At 42.2% G+C, this 22,003-nt stretch overlaps 1 protein-coding gene across 2 annotated transcripts in view; it reads right to left on the bottom strand.

Annotated features, from left to right (window-relative positions):
* Positions 1-320: 320 nt before the first annotated feature.
* CABLES1 (Cdk5 and Abl enzyme substrate 1) overlaps positions 321-22,003 on the bottom strand; it is a 68,983-nt gene continuing 47,300 nt past the window's right edge. For both annotated transcript variants that reach the window (XM_052704342.1, XM_052704343.1), the window contains exons 5-10: positions 18,363-18,462; positions 16,681-16,837; positions 15,663-15,766; positions 6,006-6,112; positions 4,896-5,103; positions 321-3,421 (exon numbers count right to left, since the gene is read on the bottom strand). In XM_052704342.1, coding sequence (XP_052560302.1) covers positions 3,281-3,421; positions 4,896-5,103; positions 6,006-6,112; positions 15,663-15,766; positions 16,681-16,837; positions 18,363-18,462 — 817 coding nt within the window. In that variant the 3' untranslated portion in view covers positions 321-3,280. The remainder of the gene's footprint in view (positions 3,422-4,895; positions 5,104-6,005; positions 6,113-15,662; positions 15,767-16,680; positions 16,838-18,362; positions 18,463-22,003) is intronic.

Below are 22,003 nucleotides of genomic sequence, written 5' to 3'. Positions count from 1 at the left end.
CAGCCTACCAGGTGCACTACCACTGGTACAGAGCTAGCTGCAAACCTGAATAACACCTGGACTAAACCTAAGTGGCATATCCCAACCTCTCCAATTAACAAAGACAGAAGTAATGCATAGGAGCCTGCTTGTCTGTGTGTACTTCATGCTTATGTACGTGATGGAGAGGAGCCGGTGCCAAAAAGAGATCTTGGCTGGAGAAGAGATCCTGGAAGTGAGGAATCTGCAGGAGATGAAGGTTAGGAGATGCCCAGGACTTCTTAATCATGAGCTTTATGTCCCAGAGGAAGACAAAACCAGAACCATTTGACACATACAGATGAGAGAATGGAATAATTTTACTTACTGTCACTGGTGGAAAAGAGTCTGGGTTTTTCAATTATTTTTTTTAACTTTTATTTATTTTTTCTAGAAAAAGCAAAAACTCTGCATGGTAGAGTGTCTGGTATGTAATTTCAAAACATAACAGGTGATATGGAATGGATGATTTTCGGAACTACTTGAAGTTGAATCTAAAATCATTTGTAAATCAACACTTGTTACCATGTAAGACAAAGGCAAACAATCAACTTCTGTTTGTTGTTTGGTACAGATTTCCTCTGTCACTTCAGCCTGAATTTTCCCAGGACTGGGGAGAAAAGGGGGTACACGCTGCCCGTAGTCCTAACCACCATCGTACTGACCATGCTTTGTGCTTTGAGATCTAGCATCATATGGCTTTATATACATTCCTAAGTGAACAGTGCAACATTGCCACCATCTTAAGTGTTTATTCCACATTGGAACTGTAACTGAACATCACTCCAAAACCCTTTTCCACCCCCAAAACAATGAAAACAATGACAACAAGAAGCAGAAAGTCTCCAGCAATCAGATTTCCTCCCAGAAATCTGTGTAAACTGTGGATCGGGATTGGGTAGCAGCACAGGAGACAAAAAATGTGACAGCATGATTCAATAGCGTCTCTGAAGACTACTGTAAGACTGCCATTCTTTAGTCTGTATCTTGCAATCACAATTTGCTTTTTCCCTGCAATACTCTAAAGCAACATTAAAAAAAAAAAAATCAAGACTAAAAAGCAAAAGGCAGAACCTTTGCAGAAGGTAAAGCCTCCTCTTAGCTTTCAGCAGTCAGTGCTGGGAACAGATCTCTGCCACCAGAAGCAAATCTTCAATGTATATACATGATTTTGGAGGGGAGGGCCACAGCCGAGGACGGAAGGCCCTAGGACAGATCTGCTGACTGCAGTGGTCTGCAGACAGCTGCTGTGCTGCCGTGGGCACTCGGCCCTTCTCCTCCTGGGCTGCTGGGGCTGGGAGGCAGTGGGAGTGGGGGGCTGCGCTGGGGAGGGAAGCGCACATTTTTCTGTTCACCCAACCCCAGTCCTGCTGGAATGTATCTAATCAGTATTTAGACAAGTATTAGTAATAACTGTAAGCCAGCACAGTGACCCTCCCCCTTAAAATGGAGGGAGAGCAACAGCATCAGACGAATTCCCATTTGTCCTGACACATTTCCCAAACCCTTTCCAGATCCTAGAGAGCAATCGTATGCAGGTGTTTTTTGTACTAGAATTTAAAGGAGTCAAAGCTGGTAAAGAAACTGGATGTTTTCTGGCCTAACCAAAGGAAGTAATAAAACCGGTTAAAGTAAGAGTGAAAGAAAGTAAGCATTAGTGTGTGTACATCCTGTGACATGTCCCACCTCTCGACGTTCTGCTCACAAGCCCTTCCCATACTCTGAGCAAGCACTCCCGAACTTACAGAGGTAAGGCTTCAGCTACAATCTCATGGCTGAGATTTATTTATAAAAGACATCAAAAGTGTAAGGATTTGACTGTACAGGATCTTGTGGGGCACGTGGAGGGCAAGGCTTGGGAAGTGAACCTGCGCAGGAGGAGATTGGACATGGGTGTGATGCCCAGAATGCCACTGGCTGAGTGATGCCCATGAGCACAGCCCAGCATCCACGCAGCATCAGGGAGTGCAGGCGACACTCGGCAGCTACTGGGCATCCATCCAGTCAGAGCCATGGGAGTTGCAGGAAGGCTTCATGTTAAACTCCAATACTGAAATGTTGGAAGGAACAGGGTCTTTAACTTAAATGGGCACTGATTATAGGTTTTGCACAGTCAATTTTCATTAAAAAACAAAACCTGAACAACAGCTGATGCCCCTGCTGTTGGAGCCTTAACACACCTGTTATACTGCTGAGCCCTACTTTTTTTTTTTTTTTTTTAATAAAACACTGTTTTAAGATACAGCACAACAAATGTGCTTATTATGCACTCTAACATAGAGCACAGAAATACAACACTACAGAGTGCAAGTCTTAACCATCTCCACAGTGGGAAAAGTGCGAAGGTTAAAAATAAGCATGTGGCTTAACACAAGATATTTTTAAAAAACATGACATGGAAATCTCATACTAATGCTTTCACTTCTATCACAAACATGACTGAAAACTTATGGTCAGCTGCTGATCCTTCTCTCCTGATAGTAGTGTGATCCTTTCAAAGGTAAGATGTTGGAAAGATCAGAGAATTAGAAAACAATGAAATGAGCATCCAAAAATGATCCCATTTACCACTTTTCCAGTAGTTATGTTTTTCAAGAAGTAAACACGTAAGATCACCTTGATCTTCCCCCTCAGTAACTGATACAGGCTGAAACAGCAAAGCCACCCACATGGACACAGGTCAGGTCTGCATCGCGCACACACACACACACATCTACACACAAACACCCCACAGGAAAAAGTGCACTTTCAATTGCTGATACAAAAATAGATTGGCACATTCTTTTTGACACAGTGAAGATATTCTCTTTAAAAGCTTTTTCACAAGGAGTCCTTTCATGAGTTGCAGCAGGTTTGTAGAAAAAGCACTATGAGAATGCACTCAAGTGGGCTTTCAGGGTTTGTGTGATTGAGAGAGGGGTGGTAATGGAGGCTGCCCCCTCAGGCTTTTGTATGACTGATGACAGGTAGCTTGTAGGTCCGCAGTCCCCACTGGTAGGGTCAGTTGCCATCCAGTTTCAGCACATTAACCATGTACCAACATCTCAGTCTCCACCTGCTTTGAGAAAGTAACGACATCTAAATTTGTCAAAGCCGAGTCTTACGTCAACGCAGCGTTTCCCATCAGTTGTTGAAAAAACTGGTTCGGAGAGGGAGAGAGTGAAGTGTTAGGAGTCTGTAACTTTGCATTTCCAGTAGTAATGCAGCTCAAGAGAGCCGGGTGGGAACAGTCCGGAGCCCCTTCCCAGCAGGGCAGCCAGTGCTAGGAGTTCTGGATCAAGCGTCTGTAGTGCGGCATCACTTCGTGCTCAGGAAGGTGGAGAGCAAACTCCAAGGCCACCAGCACCGGGAACTCAAAGGCAATCAGCTCTCGCCTGTTCAGCCGGAACTTCTCTTCCAGTTTCTGTATCAACAGCCCAGGAAAAAAATGAAAAGGACTTCGTCAATGAGGATTTGGCTTTCCAGTGCTTTCTTACAGATGATGTTATTCACATTTGCACCTAAGTGTGTACAGCTATTTCCTACTGATTTCTTACTGGGGAGGTGGTTTACAAAGCTCAGCCAGACTCGCTGTTTCTGATGTTTGTCATTTAACTCGCTCATTCCTGCTCTAGCAGATACATCTTCTAAAGATTATAGTGATTAGCAATGCAGGAAAAGAAACACCTAGCTGCGTGCAGTCACTTGTGTAATGGAATATGTGCACCTTATAAGTGCCCACAGAATTCCTCTCTGCTTGAAATCTCAGATTTTGTTTCCAGCATGGCACTGTTACAACACACTGTTAGGGAAATTATTTACGCTACAATTAGATACATTTGACTGTAATGCCTCAGAGGCAAAAAGTGTCATCTATAACAACTCTAAGTACAGTGTATATTAGAAACTGCTATTCCCAAAGGAGATTAGATAGATTTCATACTTGCTTTCTGCTGTACTGTACTAAACCTTCCATCTGTTCTGCTGTTCTCACTGGATTTGGATGCTACAGAAGAAGGCAGCCAACTCTTCAGAAATATTCTCCCCCGCTCCACTCTTATGACCTCCCTTGGCTTGCTGCTTTGTTGCCCACTGGATCTAATGAAAACCTCCATGTGCCTTAAGGGCGGACCAATGATTCAGAATTGGCAGGTCTTCCAGCTTCCACTCAGTTTACTTTTTCCTGGCTATTTGAAGAATATTCTACTAAACTACCAGACCAGTTCTGTGGCTGGGGCAGAAAGATGTGAGTCCAATTCTGCCTCCAACAGAGTTCCCACATCTCTTAAAGTGAGTTGGTTGCACTCAGCTGTGAGACTGATTTTCTGTTGTGTTAAATCGGTGTATCAGTGCTTGCAAACGTGTTACGGAATAAGACACCCCTCTGTTTCTTAACTCTCTAGTATGAAGTGGGTAGAAGACCGAACACCTTCTTCCACAAAAAAAAAGTTAGGGTGAAGTGTCTAATGGAAACCATATCCACTTGCCCAAAAGGTTAACTTGATGAATATAGTATTGGTAGTAAGATTTCTTCCCAAGTTACCATCTACACTTAACTTTCAAAGAACAGTCTTTACTAACACTCTTAAAATTAAAAGCAAAATGAATTTCCTGAAGGTTAACTTTTGACTTGTATTGGCAGAATGGTGGTAAGGTATATATGTCAGACCTCAAAATATCCAATACTAAGGGTGCTCATTCACATCAAATGGGTTTCTTGGTCCTCTGCTATCACACAGATCACTCCTACTTCCCCATCAACGTAAAATAAAGGAATGCGGTTAGCTAGCTGGAGGGCTGGATACCTAAAGAAAGCATGACTACTGATAAGCAGGCTTGTATATACCACGCACTGGCATTTTATGTAGAGAGAACACAGGAACTGTATGGATACCTACATCTATAAGATGCTTGACTTCATGTTTTCTGAGGTCACTGCCAATTTTGGCTGCTAAAAGAACACAGGCTCCAGCACAAAGCTTTCTATTCTGCTTGTTCAGCTTCCCCTTGAGAGCGAGCTTCTCAAAGTAGACAAAGGCCATGGCTACTGTGGGCTCTTCAAAACCACATTCTTCTTGAGCAAGCTTGCGCATTTCTCTCTTCAAGCTGAGTAAAGAGACCAGACAAGCATGCCATGAACTGCATGTTAAAGCATTACTCATTTCACCGTAAGAGTCATTACTGCAGAGATTCCTGCTTACACAAATGGAAAGGGAAAGTGTAATTTACTGGGCAGGTATGTTTATGCTCTATTTTGGGGACACTCAATCTTTTTTGACTTAATCCTTTCCCCCGACAGATAGCTGTATCAAACTGCAATAGTAACTGAAGAGCTTTGACATTTTTTGGTAAAAATATTTCATTGGAAGTCTTAAGCTATACACAATTTATTTAATAGCAGTGGATTGATTGCTTGTGATCTATATGCAACTTTGCAGTTGATTATGTTTGGTCAAATCCAAACTTGCTAGGCACTGTAGAATTCTGCAGTTACAGAGCAACAGGAGCCAGCATCCTTCTGGCCATTTCAGTCACACTAAATCACCATTATTCAGTATGTATAGACTGCTACACTAGAAACAGTGACAAAATACTACAACTTTGCAGTGAAACTTATCCGTTGTTTTGCTTCTGGCCATGCTCTTTGCACAAGAGGCAAAAATCACCATTTCTCCTTCTTCATTGTCTTTCTAAGCTAAGTGCCATAAGTTTGAAGTCTTTTTTTGTATCATTTTTTCTGGATCTGATAGTATAACGCAAGCACAGCTCACATCCTCATCCTCTTATAAGTGGAGCTTGACACCTGAGTTGTACGTGCTTGCACAGTCCCCTATCTGGTTTTCTCAGCCAACTAATCAAAGCAATCATCTGACTTATTCTGCACCTCTGCAGGTCACTGCTCTTGGAAAATCAATCAGTGCTGTGTGTCTCTTCATGTACAACAGCAATCACACTGCAACGTGAGACAGCCGTATCACGTTGCAGCCTTACCGAGCTCCGCAACGCACCTTCTTATTTTACTGAGGGTTAACTTGATGTGAGGGAATTTTTCCTTAAACGTCTCATTCATGTCCTTTTTGAGATCTGATGGCTTCACGTAGTCTATGACTGTGGTCTGTAACACATGGTTGAGAGAAAATCATTCTTATAGTTTACAACATGATCACAGTTATAGTTATAAACATGATGGCTCATTCCCTGCAAGCAAGAAATACCAAACAAGCACCAGTCAGTCTTAATGATTTCAGAAACAGGAAAAATGAGATCTGAATTAAAGTATCAATTTGCTTGCAACTGCTCCATCAGAATGGGTGACCTGAAATCAGAGATGAGTGTTCAGCACAAACCCTGAGTCTCACATACCTTATTACAAGCCTTCCAAATACTGCTGAGGATGAGTTTAAGCCAAACGTGGGTGGATAAAACCTAGCTGACAGTTCTTGTTAAGCCAAAGTTCAGTTATCACAATAATTAATTTGATGACCAGACTTTGTGTGTGGCTCTGAAACATACTGCCAGTCTCAAACTTAATGCTCAAAGGAATTGCTGGCATAAATTGTTGAGTACTGTATCCTAGAATTATGACAAAATAGGTAATAGGCCTAATTGGTGAGTAATTCAACAGAATGAAAGATAGTAATACTCTCAAAAGTTACAAACTAAGTGAACAGAAATACTGCGTTAGAACAACATTAGAAGTGTACAGCCTACTTCCTTTACCTTGAAATTCCTGTTCTTCATCATCCCTAAATGTGTTTAAAAACCACTTGGATGTGGTGCTCAGGGACATGATGTAGAGGAGGATTGTTAGAGTAAGGTCGTGGTTGGACTTGATGATCTTTAAGGTCTTTTCCAACCTGAGCAAATCTATGATTCTATGATTCTTTTCTCATCCCCTTAAGAATTTCTTTATTTAGCAGAGGGCCCTCCTGGCTCATCCTGCATGCCAGAAGCAGCAGCAGCTATGGGTGTGCAGTGCTTCTGTCATTCCTTCAGTATTCATTCAGGAAACACTTTGCCAAAACCATCTGCCACCACTCACTTGGCCTGAAACTATCAGCCAAACAACAGCAAATCCTTCACTTTAGTAATGTGCCAATTCTCTTCCTGGCTTTGGCTGTTCTGACCTTGAACAGAAGCATGGAAGACAATACAGTTTCCAAGTATCCAGTTACTGGTTTCTCTTTCCCTTCTAATTTCTGTTTATGTTTAAACTACATTATGTTAACTGTAAACAAAGAGAGGTAGAAAGAGGCATGCAAACCACACCATGTTATGCCTTTATAGAAGATTAAGCCTCCTTGTATTATATCCTCATGGGAATCTAAATCAGCCAAAAAGTCCCAACTGAATAGCCTTCGGTTTTTTTTTTTCTTTTTTTCCCCAGTATTTAAATATGGAAGGATTTGGGGAAAGGACAATATAGTGGCTTTGGAGAGCAACTGAACAACTCGTCTGATTACGTCCTTGGCTGCATCAGATATGAGCATGAATAAGAGCGAAAGGCAACTAACTTGTCCTGCATTTTGTTTAAGAGCTATGGTACTGAAATAAGGGGTAATAATAGGAATTGAGAAGAAAGCGGAGTGTGCTTCTCCCCTAAATAGCTCACAGCAGTATTTGAGGCAAACGAGCTATAATGAAGAGGAAAAAGCCAACTTCTTGGCACATGGAGTTGTTACAGTCATACATACCTTTAACAATGAGGGCTATTCAGCTATCTGACTCGCAGTGTGAGAAGCATAATTTGTCCAGATAAATTGCTCCCCATGACATCTTGGCAGGTAATTTTGCTAGGCATGTCAAGCACAACAGCTGCCTGCCGCTAAGTATGAATGCTTGCAAGCCCCCTCTGACGCAGTTACATCCTAAGCACCAATCCAAATTTTTCTCAATAAAGAGGATGATTTATTACAAAATTCTGCCCAATGAAGGAGAGCTGCCAGTTATAAGAAATCATCAAAAAGGAGAATGCCACGACAACCTTCTATAGCCAGCTCTGTTGCCCTGCACGTGCATGTATGAGCCAGAGCACAGGCCCAGGCAGTCCCCACAGTGATCCACATTCTGTCTTCAGGCTGAGGCAGGCAGCTTGCTGCCATGCTTGAATAAAAAGAAAGGTAAAGATGGAGCAGAGAAACTCTGCCCTGTTTGGGCTAGAAGAGAAAAGCATCACCTGGCTGTATGGGTCTGCCTGTGGCCAGGCCTGCTGAAGGCAGAAGAAAGTGTGGATTTGGCTGAATGCACAGCCACCTGATTGTAGGAGGCCTTGCTGCAGGCCTGCAGGACTCAGCCCTCAGCAACTGAAGAACAAACTCTTACTGATTACCTCTCTCATTTCTTTCCATGGGACTTTGTTTCCTACTTGCCTACTCCTTGTCTCTTTTTTTTCCCTCAAGATGACCATCAGCAGTTGTGTGCTTCTGATGCTTGCATAGACATGCTGGGAGTTTTAGTGATACTACAGGAATCCTTCTAATACTGCTGTAAGAGGACTATTGTGAAAAGCTATAGAGCTCTCTACATATAAAGTTATAAATTAGATCAGCACTATTTGCTACTTGAAATACAGAAATGTGGGTCCAAGCCTCACTCACTTATTTACAGATTCAAAAGATTACTAAGTATAGCAAGGCTACCCCCGCTACTAAGTCCAAAGTTTATTTTATATACTCTCAGAATTTTTGGTTGTCTTGGGCAAGCTTGGAAAGAATGAGCTTGGTGCTACTTTGCAAAGCTATACCACGCCTTGTTCCAAGCTTCATTGCAAACCTAACTAAGCGTTGCTTGCTCTCTGTTACCACAAAGCTCCTTAGTTTTATCTTAGTTATCTCCCACAAAGCCACCATGGGTTTTTCTGGCAGACCTGCTCTTGGCACTTTCCAGGTGATCATTTCCTCCTGTACAGAGAACATCAAATAGCATGGATTGGCTGTGCAGGACAGAAACTACCTCGCAGAGAGAGGGCCCAGGCACGCTGCAGAGCCAGCTGGAGGGCTGTATGCAGGTTACGCTGGCCAGCAGGCTGTGCTTGCTTCCACTTCTAGCATGTACTTTTTACATGGGAAGACAATGATAGGACAAAGGAGAACGGCTTTAAACTAAAAGACAGCAGATTTGGGTTAGATGTCGGGAAGAAATTCTTCACTCGAGGTTGGTGAGGCGCTGGCACAGCTGCCCATGTAAGCTGTGGTGCCCCATCCCTAGAGGCACTCAAGACCAGGTTGGATGGAGCCCTGCCCATGGCACAGGGTGGGACTGGGTGGGCTTTGAGTTGCCTTCCAACCTAAGCCATTCTATGACGAGTCTCATATGTGATCCTGCAGCTGTCTCATGGGTACCTTACCCACTTCTCTGCTTTTACCAGGGAGTTCTCTGACCCGGTCGACTGCCAAGAGGACTACCTGTATTTAAATCTTTGTTAAAAAAAAAAAGTTCTTTTTTTTAAAAAAAAATATGTAAAGTAAAACATTCAGAGGCTTGAGAATAAGCAGACAGCTTAAAGCTGAAAATGGAAAGGAGGTACAACTATTTTTAAACACAGAGATTCGTCAATTTTGTGCCAGTGATAAGGATCTGCGATAAGGATCTCCCCCTCCAACTCTGAATACTGCTGCTTCCTGCTAGACAACAGTCTCTACGATATAAATCACAATAATGAAATCCAGATGAAAGCCAGTGTGTGCTGGTTTTGATTCATGTAACAGGATAACAGCAGCATGTTTGAACACACTGGTTCTAAGGCAGCTGTCTCATCTTGTCAGTGCCATACTGGAAAGCCCAACTAACTGTCCTTATTCTCGGGAAAAGGAATTGCACAACTTCTTTTCTTTTTTCCCATGATTTTTTGGATAGCTGCTGCAGAAGCCTGACTTGTCCCTTGTCCAGCTGATGCCAACAGAAATGACAAATTTGGGATGCTGCCCATCAGAGGGGCAGCGTTCTCGCTGCCACACTGTGCATCTACGAGGCTGTGGAGAAATCCCAGCCCCAGCTCCCCCCTCACCTGTTCAAGTATCCTCTGTCTGTCCTTTCCCCCAGGCACAGCTTGCACACTGCTGAGCGACTGCTCAGCACTGACCCTTCCATGGAGTAGGAAAGGGCTGGAGGAAACCTCAGTGCACGCACAAGGTCAGAAGCATGGCCAGGGTGTCCTAATGACCCACAAGGGCCAGCTGGGATCTTACTGTAGAAACGGGAGTGCTCTGACCTTTCTGTTTGCCACCTTTTCTCCTGCTCAGCATTTCCTCTTCCTTTTCTCTTCTCTGCTTTAGAATTTTATTTCTCTTGGGCTGCTTGGCAGTCACAAACAAAGTTGCTGTGTCAAAAAGACATCACTGCAAGCAAAGCAGAGTTCTGTCTGTCTGGAACAGCTCTGGTATTGTCTGTACAGCAGCACTGTACAATACTGACGCTCCAAATTTTATCAGGGGGTCGCAAACACTCTAAAAGGAGCATGACATTTTTCTATCTAAATGTTCTCATAGAGAACACTACTCCCTAACAGTGAGGCATCTGCATTGCCAGGGCTGTCACATACACCAGCACTGTAGTGGGAATGACCCACCCTTCTCCCCAGCACTCTAATCTCCCATGTTTGTAACTTCTGTCATCCAGGCTCGTCTGTCTTGTTTCTCACAGCTTGCTCGCACGAAATAAATTTCACTTTAGTATTCAGAAATACTCCTCTGTGAGCTCTGTTCACGTTCTCTGTATACAAATCTGCAGATGTATATTTTAGTTTGGTGACGGGAGTTGCACAAGACAAATGAAAGCTTTGATAGATGGCGGCTGACAGATGCCTGGACAACATGATGAATGCTTGGGCTGAGGGCTCTGCTCTGCACACTTTTTGCATGGCTGGCAGTTTTGAACTTGGAGGTTAGCTTCTGTGTTATTCACACGCGTTTTCAAGCAGCTGCTTTCTCACAGGAAAGCTGTATATATAGTTTCCTAAATGCAGGAGGAGGAAGGATGCCTGAAATGGTTGGAAAGACTGGCAGGATGAAATAGCGTTGAAAATAAACCCTACTTTGGCATGCTACCAGTAAAAGATGACCTAGACTTGGGTGCCTCTACCTTCCCCTTAAGAAAGGTATGATCAGAATAAAATAGGTGAATAAATGGAAGTTATAAAATAACTTCAGCTGCCTTACCTTGGACCTGTGATAAATGCAGTCCGTGGAGAGCAGACACAAGTCCATCAGGTTTAAGCAGACTGTCAGTAGCACAGTTCTCAACCACACAGCAGAGAAGTCAGTGACTGTGTACTGCCTTAGGGTATATAGCATGAGCTATGTAGCTGTGAACTGTCTGTTACTCAGTGTATATGGAGGTGGCTAAGTATGCATATATACGGGAAATCCTGCTAGAGCAGAAGCTTAGAACAGTCATGGAAAATAGGAGTCATTCCTTTATAATGGTAATAATAACTACACAAAAAAGGAAAAGGAAGACTAGAAGATGTTTCTATTGTTAAAAAGTTACTAACTTTCAATGACCTTAAACTGAAATATTTACAATTTCACAAGGCAAACCATCTGAAAACTCTCTGTCTGAGTGCATATAAGGATGCCAGCTTATTTTATTCTGTTAACACCCTGAAATCGTTCTCATTTAATACAGTGTTCCATTGTTACAAAATACATGCTTACTGGAGCCTCAGCCAAATATAGCATCAAATCCATACAGCACTGGCTTTAACTATGAATATATACCACCACTGCAATTCTCTGCTCCCTGAGACTTTTGGGTACGAAGCCAGCAGCTGATAAGAAAGCAATCTGTAGATGTTTAATTTATATCTACAGAAGCAGCTTGAAGAATACGGTGCCAATGCCAAAGGCCACAGCCTGCAAGTGGAGTAGTTCTGACCTTGGTGCTCCCTGTGAAAGACAGCAACGAGGAGCGAGAGGCTGAATGCACTCCAGCATCATGCAGGGCTTTCATCAGCCCACATGCACAGAACAGTGAGCAGTTCTAATTTTAAAACCACACTGGAAGACCAGTATCTAATAATGCAGCCTAGTTATGCTTGACACTGGTTCTTCACTTGGCAGATGCAAGGTGATGGCCAGCCTGCTGCAAGAGCCCTACAGCCTTATGCAACACATTTTTTTCTTTAATCAGCAGTGTATAGCTGTCAATTTGTTTTGATATAATTAAACCAATACACGGGAACTGTCATTAAGGACCAAAACCTGATTTCAGGTTTATCCCTTGGGCACAGATAGATGGATATTGCAGGGATGTTGTTACAAAAGGGTCACTCAAAGTCAAACTGCTACTGATCTGGGCTTTTCCTCTTTTCCTGCAAGTCCTGGCAGCAGAGAGCAGCCATGTGAACACACTCCTGTGCTCTTGTATTAGCAACAGAACCAGAGCTTGGAAGTTGGCCTCATCCACACTGCAGAGTGAGTATTCACTCCCTGCACAGAAAGTGTTTCCTTCTGCTCACAAGAACGCAGGATGAGCAGGGAGACACTGCAGAACCTGGCTGCACACTGGTCAATGTGAGACACTAGTGAAGAAGTCACTGTTCTGCCTGGTCGCTGGTGAAAGTTCCTATTCAAGGGAGATTTAAGGATCTGCAAGAATTCCTGCTTCAGCAGTATCAGCCAGGAAGACATCTGTTAGCCATGACATGATGTTTCCCTCCCCCCGCCTCCCCCAGCATGAATTCTTCCACCTCTTACTGTTTATACTGCAGCAGAGATTGTCAACTCTCCTACAAAGACAGTATAAAGGGAACTAATTTCTCTGGGGTAGACTAGAATTTACATATGACTAATGCAATTAACAGAAGAGGTGGGGTTTGTGCTGGACATTTATTTAAACTGCCTTTTCTGATTTGTCCATCAGGCAGTGTTTAGGCATCACTTTTAGAAATGCAAGAGGGAAGTGTACAGCCTTTAAAGCCAGGAACTTCGCTGCACAAAATAAAAAAGACTGATCCAGAAGCACTTTTCCTTCCCCACAACTATCTTCAAAGAGGAAGCTCTGCTATTCCTGGGAACTAGCTGAGGACTTGCAGTGCTCTGCAAATTGGCACTAATTCTGCTGACCATAAGGCCAATGCGAGTGATAATAACCTCAGGTTCCACAAAACTGGAGGGAGCAGCATGTCTCATAGGCTCAAGTGCTAACTGCACTTATTTCAGACTAGAAGCCAAGCAGGACCACACATTTTGTCTGTCTTATGCCTGGGGAAAAAGCCTGCAGTACTTATGCAAGCAGAATTCATGTAAATCTCAGTAGTGTTGTAGCAGAGGAGCAATCCTGGCCTGCAAGCAGATGGTGGGTTCTCAGGTGCCCTATCTGTGCATTCAGTGATTCTACAGCCAGCAGCACCATGCAAATCTGTTGCAGCACAGCATCTAAAACACTGTTTGTTCATATCCTCATCACTCACCTTCCTCTGCTAATTGCTCTGACAACTACGAGGAGGGGGAAAACTCAACAGCTTGCAGCTGCCAAACATTAATGCTAAATGCTGGCCAAGAACTGAAACTTCAATTACAAACTGCAGCTCTCCACACACAGTGCTGACACTGGAGCCACTCTCAGCTGCTCGAGTACTCAGGGGTGGCAGTAGCTGAAGCACTGTTCCACTTGGGCCCACATTGGAGGTCTGTACAGCAGGATGACAATGCTGTGGTCATTTCACAGAATGTTTTCATATCTGCTAAAGAAAATGCCTTGAAATTACAGCTTGTTATGCTCCTATTCACACGAATGTGAACCGCAGGGAGTGGCAACACCAGCTGAGCCCAGAAAGCGTAAGATGGACACAATACAGACCAACTCAGCTGCCAAAGCCTGTTTAAACCTGCAGGCTTCCAGGACACTCCAGCATGACCTTTCCTCCCTTCTCTCAATGAAGGAAGCGGCAGCCACTTGTGAAATCCCTCAGCCAAGCACTGAAGAACAAACACCCGCTCTTTGGTTCCTTGTCAAGCTCCTGTGTTGCATCACAGCAAAATCTTGGATCTTAGACAAGAGAGCTCTTGGCTCGTGCCAGCTATTCTCACCATCAAAAGAAACACAGCTCTTAATTTCCTTTTGTCTGTTCTTAGATCAGTGCCTTCCTTCAGAGAAGGAACAAACAATGACAATGTCATTAATAGTCATCCTTGAAGACCATTTTTCACCATGAATGTATTCAGTTATACCTCTCTCACAGGGGAAAGCCCCAGCTTACCGCAATACAAGCACAGTCAGAGACCTCAAAATGTTGTGGTTTACCAGTGTATGTAAAAGGAGGGCACCCACATACTCAACCATGTCTGCCTCAAGACAAGTAGAGACAGCCTCAAAAACTTTGGGTGACCTAGAGGACTCAGACTGGCCTCCAGCCTTAAGAAGGTTGGAAACACAACCATGACTGCTAAACTACGTTCATTTTAGATGCCAGTTAACAACATTTTTCTGTTTGATGGAAGACTGCTCCCTGTCCATGACAATAACCATATTAAAATCTAACAAATATCTTCTCATCCAGATGCAGCTAACAAAAAGGATGACAGTTTGTGGGTTGCCAGCCAAACGTAAGTTGACAACCTTAAAAGTAAAACTGGCTGAAAGCTGAGAACTGACTGAACTTCTCACTTGGATTTTATTCCAGAAGTACCCTCAGAGCTCAATGAAGCCTTTCTGTGCAATAGGCAGAACAAGGAGATCTATGTGACGCATATAAAAAACATTTATGTTTGAGAAGGTGCACCTAGCAATACTATTATCAAGTAAAGACCAGTTGGGGGGCAGAAGGGATCCTGCAAAGACTGTATCTTTAAAAGCATCAGCAGTTTCTTTGTTCCAAGTGAGAATGTGAACAACGCTTCAGACTGCAATATTTCAAATCCTATCCTATTTGTATATTGGTAAGAGCAATAGTAACCACTGTTAGAAAGAAAGAAAAAAAAAAAAGATAACTAGCTTTTCCCCACTGCCTAATTCTGCTTTGGATGTCTAATTCAGATAGATATGTGCACATGTGCATCAACTGCACCACACCTTGCAACATTACTGCCAAAATAGCATACCAAATTCTACCAAGTTGGTGCAACTGCAAAAAGGCTACAGAAATCTCTCACCACAGAGAACACTGAGTTAGAGCAGAGATCAAGGAACAGTTATGAGCCTGCTGCATTACAACTTTGGATATGGTGGAAAACATACATATTCTGCTGATAATTGCTGCATTGAAAGGAAGGACTATCCCATGATGAAATAAATACCTGGGAAACATAGGCTATACAAGACACCGAGGTTCTATTCTGATGAGGGAATGATAAGCATCAAAATACAATGCAGTTTAAAGTCTTTGGAAAAATCCTAATGGGCATTCTGCTATTTTGTAATAGATGCCAGTCAGAGGAAGTATAAATTTTCCTCTGTGTGAGAGAGAATGAATGCTTTGTTCAACAAGCCTTTCATCTGAAACATTTATGAAATACAGCAGTAACAAAACCATTTACTGTTGTAATACCTCCACAAGTTTGTTTTTACATGTCCCGGTAAGTAACTGTCAGTTAGAACAAAGCATTTCAAACAGCCGTTATTAGTAGATTAAAAATAATAATAATCTTCTTAAAATGCAGCCAAATGCAACCTCAGTGTTCTAAATACTGTTACCTATGTTACAGCCAGTTTTACATATCACTTACCATATATGAAGGAAATATTAAAACCCGCTTATGTTTGCCACATGGCCACTGGGGATCATCTAAAAGATTTGGGTCGTATTCAACATAGTCTCCCAGGTCACTGCCTATAAAACAACAGTAAAAATAACAAAGGGATTAATTATACCAAGAAATCTCTAGATGCAATGTTAATGGCAAACTGTGGACTTGGTAATGCACAAAATGATCTTCATGTGGGATGTATGAAAGAGTAAAAAAGTTCTGTATATGTTATCAACTCTAAATACTTCAATAATGTGTAACACAACTTGCAAAGATACAGGGGACCGAAAGCTAATTAATTATCTGATAAATATGAACTTAGGGCTTAGAGAACTGCACAATTATTTTAAGTTCCGTAATGAAGCCGCAGGCCAAAAGTCTGCAAACAAATGTAGTCCCATGTACCCTGCCATGCTCAGGTGAGAGGAAAGTCAGTGGGGAAGTTTTGTTGAATTTTATTCCCAGCAACAAGTTCTCATCTGTTTATGGAGATGTTTTGATTTGTTTCATTTAACATGCTGAAGTATCTTAAGCACACAGTGCTTTGGCATACATTTTGTGCCTAATTTTGTAAACACAGCCCCTTCCAGTCTAATAAAGGTCAAAAGTATGATTTACACCTTCAGCTTATGACTATCGTGTTGCCATTGTGTATTTTCCACAGCAAACGAAGGTGATGAGCCTTTTGTGGAAGGAAGGCACCCAAGGAGGCATGCTGAGCAGGATCAGTGGCTGGCAGTATGACACAGAACCAGTGATTGTGTTTACTCAACTTTCCATGATCCAAAGCCAGCTTTGCTGAATAAAAGGGAACAAGCAAGGAGAAAGGCATTCTGAGCTTTATGTTACTTACTGCATGGGACCGTATCTTGCTTAATTTGAGCACAAAAGTGACTGGCAGAGACAAAGTGTCTCTCCACCAAAAATCCTTCACTATAATTAATTCTCTATTGCCAGAGTATGCAAATATATTAAAACAAGCTTCTTGGTAAGTTACCTGCATCGATGCTGCCCTGGGTGCTGTTAGCTCTTGCCAAAGAAAGGCTACGATGGCTTGCATTGCGAAACTGGGAGAAGGATGAGGTGGAGTCTATTGTGTTCCTCCGAGTTCCTAGAGCGTTGGTTGGAAACAGGAACTGTGTATACGAAACAGTCTAAAAAGAAAGTCAGAATAGACAGATTTACTGTCAGCTCAGCTGAGCAGGATCCCTTTCGTGCACTTCAGTTAGAAGCAAGGGAAGCTAAATTAGCAAAAGACTTTCTGGTTTAATAGTTAGGCACGGATGAATTAACACATCACCTACACGTGCTTCAGTGTAGTCAGTTTATCCATGCAAAAAATCTTTTGCAAATGCATTAATTCTTCAACAAAACAAAACCATAAACACACATACACAAGCTCTAATAAACTGGATTTCCAAAATCCTACTCAAGGGTCAGATTTACAAATATGACTTTCTTCCACTCGGCCTTCTCTGTAGCAGACTTCAGCTACTTTTTTTTTTAAACTGAAATAGCATTCTGCTATATGGGTCCCTCAGCACACATCAGCCAGAGGGAAATCACTTGAACACCTCTTAACTTAAGTACTTTCTCTGGTACTTTTGTCTTTCAGGATTTGGTCTGGTAAAGTATTACTGGTGTCATAAGTGAGCTACCAGCTTACAGCAATGGTTACAGACCATTCACTTCCTAGACTTCCAGCATGGACTCCATGTAAATGAATAACGTGCAATAAAATTAATTTTAAAGTGAACCAATTCCCTGCTTGCACTCTTGGCCAGTAACAGACCTTGCTTCTAGATTTAACAACAACAACAAAAAAAAAACATTAAAAGGAAGGAAAAAATGAGTCTCAGACTCCAGACTAGTTTATGAGGAGGTCAGAACAGGTATCAAATAAAACATGTGAGCCTTAATTTACTTATAAGCAGACAGACTGTCCTCAAGAATTTACAGTCTGAGGTCTGGACTGTAACTTGGTTAGGTGAGCACATCATGTGCAGCAGCACTGACCTAGTGCCTTTAAATCCAGAAATGTCAGCAGGCTGGATAAACAAAACCATCAGAAGTAAATCAGGTTTTCAGAAAAAAAAAAAATCAAAAAAATAAAAATTCATATACAATTAAAATTATCTTTCCTCTATAGATTTGTTTTAAATGGATCAATTTTCCCTAAAGATTCATTAATAACTTATTCTATTCTAATGAACACACACTAGGATTTTGACAAACTCATCCAGTTTACTCTAGTGTCGTCCTGCTCCTTCGGAGAAATGATTATGTTAAGTAAGATCTGTTTTATTAAATAAAATTGAAAGCAAACAGAATTACAGCTTACAGCTATCACCAGATATTATTTTCAAGCTCCTAACAACATACTCTGCACTGGCTTCTCCTGCGAGGCTAAGGGAACACCGAGCAATTCAGTAATGCTCTACAGACTTAGACAATGCCAGAGGCAGATTTCATCAGCAAAGTTGTTAGCACTGACAGCTAGGGCACTGACACTTTCTGAATTTCTGCTGGTCTTATTTACAGTTTGTACATACTGTGCTTTATCTACTCTGTTATGCCACACGTTGTAATTTATTTTTACATTTGTGCTTGTTGTTAGTTATGCCCTATTTTTTCCTTACTACACAAAATCTAACAAAGTAGGAACTGAAGCATCCCCACCTTCCCGTCTGCTCCGAGCTCCACACCTTCAAGACCAATGATCTCTTTCAGACACACTCCAGTAGAATGGCACTGGCGTCCACCATCCAACTTCATGTCCCTAGGGAACAGAAACCAGAGCAGAAACAGTTCTTAGTACACACCTCTTATTTACTTTTCACAATGCATTGCTGGAAGAAGGTACCATTAATTCAAATGTATTAACGCAAAGCACAGACCAGACAATTTCTACAGGCAAGACTGTGTTGCCTACAATACGTTACAGCAAAAGCCTACGTCGCTCCTAGTTGCACATCAGATTCTACTTACGCTGCAAAACCTTTCCTCATCACTGGGAACACTTGACACAGCACAGCACTGACAGGGAACTGCAAGTCCTATCAGTTTCAGATGACATCCAATAGTCTAGACATGTATCATAATAGTCTGATGCTTCTAAAATACATGCCAAGTGACCCTACGCTGTAACACAGAGAAGTACAAAGAGCCCACAGTACAAAAAAGACAGGGAGCTGTTGGAGAGGGTCCAGAGAAGGGCCACTAGGATGATCAGGGGGCTGGAACACCTCCCCTGTGAGGACAGGCTGAGGGAGCTGGGCTTGTTCAGCCTTGAGAAAAGAAGGCTGCAGGGTAACCTCATTGCAGCCTTTCAATACCTAAAGGGAGCCTACAGAGGGGAGGGGAATCAACTCTTTGAAAGGGTTGATATGTGTAGGACGAGGGGAAATGGTTTTAAGTTGAGGGAGGGGAGATTTAGATCGGACATCAGGGGGAAGTTCTTTGCCCAGAGAGTGGTGAGGTACTGGAACAGGCTGCCCAGAGAGGTTGTGGATGCCCCGTCCTTGAGGTGTTCAAAGCCAGGTTGGATGGGGCCCTGGGCAGCCTGGTTTAGCATTAAACAAGGAGGTTGGTGGCCCTGCATGTGGCAGGGGGGTTGGAGATTCATGATCCTTGAGGTCCCTTCCAACCTGTGCTTAAAAACCAAAAGGGGAAAGATGCTGACACTGAAGCTCGGAAAAGGCTCTTCATCTGACTGCTGCCCTGGGTTCATTCCTGCATTTTCTTTGCACACCCTGCTTCCTTGTCTTCACAAGTAGTCACTCTTTTTATTTCTCTAAAAACTGACAACCAGTGAGTTCCCAGTAAGTTACATATCTTGCTTCTATAAAAATCCAATGCACCTATTTGCTGGAAAACATACCTCTAAGGCAAAAGTAAACACTATATCCATGTTTTAATCCAAACCAAGCTCTGTTAACTCACTGCTTGAGCTTCAGTTCATGCATGTCATGTTATCATTTTGCTTCCTGATACCATATTACTGAGAGGCTGCACAATAATGTTGTAAAAATAACCTTTTGTCAGAGGCATCAGATTAGCCTCTCTGTTCTTGGGCAGAACATGCTTAAAGGAACTACATCTTCTAGAAACACATGCTAAACAGCAATAGGTCTTATCTATGAAACAAACACACAATTTGAGGAAGCCCCCAGAACAACAAAACAAAAATCTGAATTATCTTTAGTAATATCAGAATAGCTTAGGTTCCTTCCACAAAGATAATGAGGAAGAAATAATGCTGTTATAACTTTCAAAGCAAGTCACAGAGAAAACTCTCCATGCAATTAACAGAGAAGGCTTGATAGCTTTGTTAATGTACCCAACAAAAATCTGGAATCGTTTAAGGAGTCAGCGGAGCAGCTTTTCAAAACCAGAGAGGCTCTGGGGACTTAAATGAAATCAGTTCTCTGGGAGCAGAGATCAGGGTCAGCTGCAAGTGTGAGAATGCAGAGGAATTACTCCTGGACATTAGCATGAGATCAATGAAGATTAGTGTCTCAACTTTTCACATCTTTCTGATGTTTCTAAAAGAAGCCTCTACCTTCAGGACCAGTGTTGCAATAAGCAACACTGCAATAATTCTCCCTCATCCTAAGTGTTTTGCAAGGGCTTGTAAGAGTCTTCTCTTCCTTTACATGCTCTTTATTTTTATGTAGCATAAGATTGCTTATGTTGAAAGTGTTACTCTTTGCAGAGATACTTGTCCATAAAACTGAGAATTCAACTCATTCTCTTGAGGAAAATCAGTGCAAAATAGCACAGTTTCTTACCACTGTACACATGGAAAGGATCATCCCAACTTATGCTCCTACTCATAGAAGATCCTGGCAAATACTTGATATGAGATTCCTAGGTGACTTCAGTTAATCTTTTTTGAGTTCCCGATTACTAAGATTAACAATAAGCTAATGAAGTTCCTACTGGGAGAGCCATCACCTTTCTTCTCACTCCTACTACAGAAAACTTCACGAATGCCTCAGCAAAGCTCAAATTGGATACCTATGACTCTGCCAGCTAAATAAAATAATAATAAAAAAAACCTTTCTGGAATCTAAATTAAAGCAGGTTATTGATATTTTGGTGGGTAAAAGCAAGCTACCGTCCCAAGAGTGCTGTAGGAGCTTCCCCACCCAGGCGCTGCAGTCCTGATGCTGGCCCAGCACAGCCTCTTCCTCACCAAGCCTTCCAAATCCCAAAAGAAACTAGGAAAGCAGAAAATGCCTCTACTTTGCTTGCTGCAAAACAGGTGAACCATGCCTAGGAAATGAGTAGGATGGTTGTTCTGGGATCACCAATACGTAAGCACAGCAAACCACCAACACCAAGATCTTTGGGACAGGGGCCCCTTCCATGGCACCATGGGCAACAGCCCCCACACAGGGGAGAACACAGAGAATCAACACTTGAAAAAAAAAAACAACAAAAAAAACCAGTAAGCTTTCTCTATGTTTAAGATATTTAGATTATCACTGGCACTGAGGAACTGCACAAACCAATGTGCAGTAGTAAGAGCTGTTTGCAAAATGCAGAGTAGGAAAGACAGTCCTTGCCAAATAAGCTTTTAAGTGAAGAAAACTTCCTTCCTTCTCTTCCTCATTTTCAGTTTTCCTGTGGTTTGTTTTCCAAAAGTGCTTTTTCACAAAGTTTTCCAGGGATTCAAGTAGATATTGTGAAGTTAAAATAAATAACAGGAACCCAGTGACTACCTTCACTTTATTTGAGCAGGGAAAATGAAAAGAAATCACAAGACCAGCCCAGTTTTTGACAGCATTCGGGGAGTTATCCTGATTTACGTAAATTACGGTGTTCTATATGTGCGCACCATTTCCAGAAAGTGAGCTGGTGAGCAATGTTAGAAACCACACTCAAAACAAAGCACATTGCTGCAGTTATCCCAGGTAGGAGGAAAAAAAAGAAAAGCAATTTCTCCACCTCAGAGATTCTCCAGGAACAGAACCTGTGAATCCAAATTTACTGTGGGATGGTAAAAAGTCTTATTGAACAGGCAAGTAAGAATCAAAACAGGAATTCTTAGCCTTTGTGTTTTATTAGTCAGGCAAGGATTAACAGAATACAAATTAGACAGTATTACTTTTGGAAGTATAATATTTCTGTAATGAATCAAACATTCTGATTTGACGTGATCTGTAAAGCTCCAGGCAGGAGTCCTGCTGGGCACTTGCTCTTTAAATGACAGCAACAGTTGAACACTTTAATCTGTGAATAATTCAGGAGCCTATTAAATATTAAATAGATTTATAGATGCATGAAAAAGCCTTCTACCTATTGCAAAGGGAATC

This window comes from Tympanuchus pallidicinctus, unplaced genomic scaffold (assembly GCF_026119805.1).
Source record: "Tympanuchus pallidicinctus isolate F22 unplaced genomic scaffold, pur_lepc_1.0 scaffold5, whole genome shotgun sequence".
Classification (NCBI taxonomy): domain Eukaryota; kingdom Metazoa; phylum Chordata; class Aves; order Galliformes; family Phasianidae; genus Tympanuchus; species Tympanuchus pallidicinctus.
This window is presented reverse-complemented; position numbering and strand designations above follow the sequence as displayed.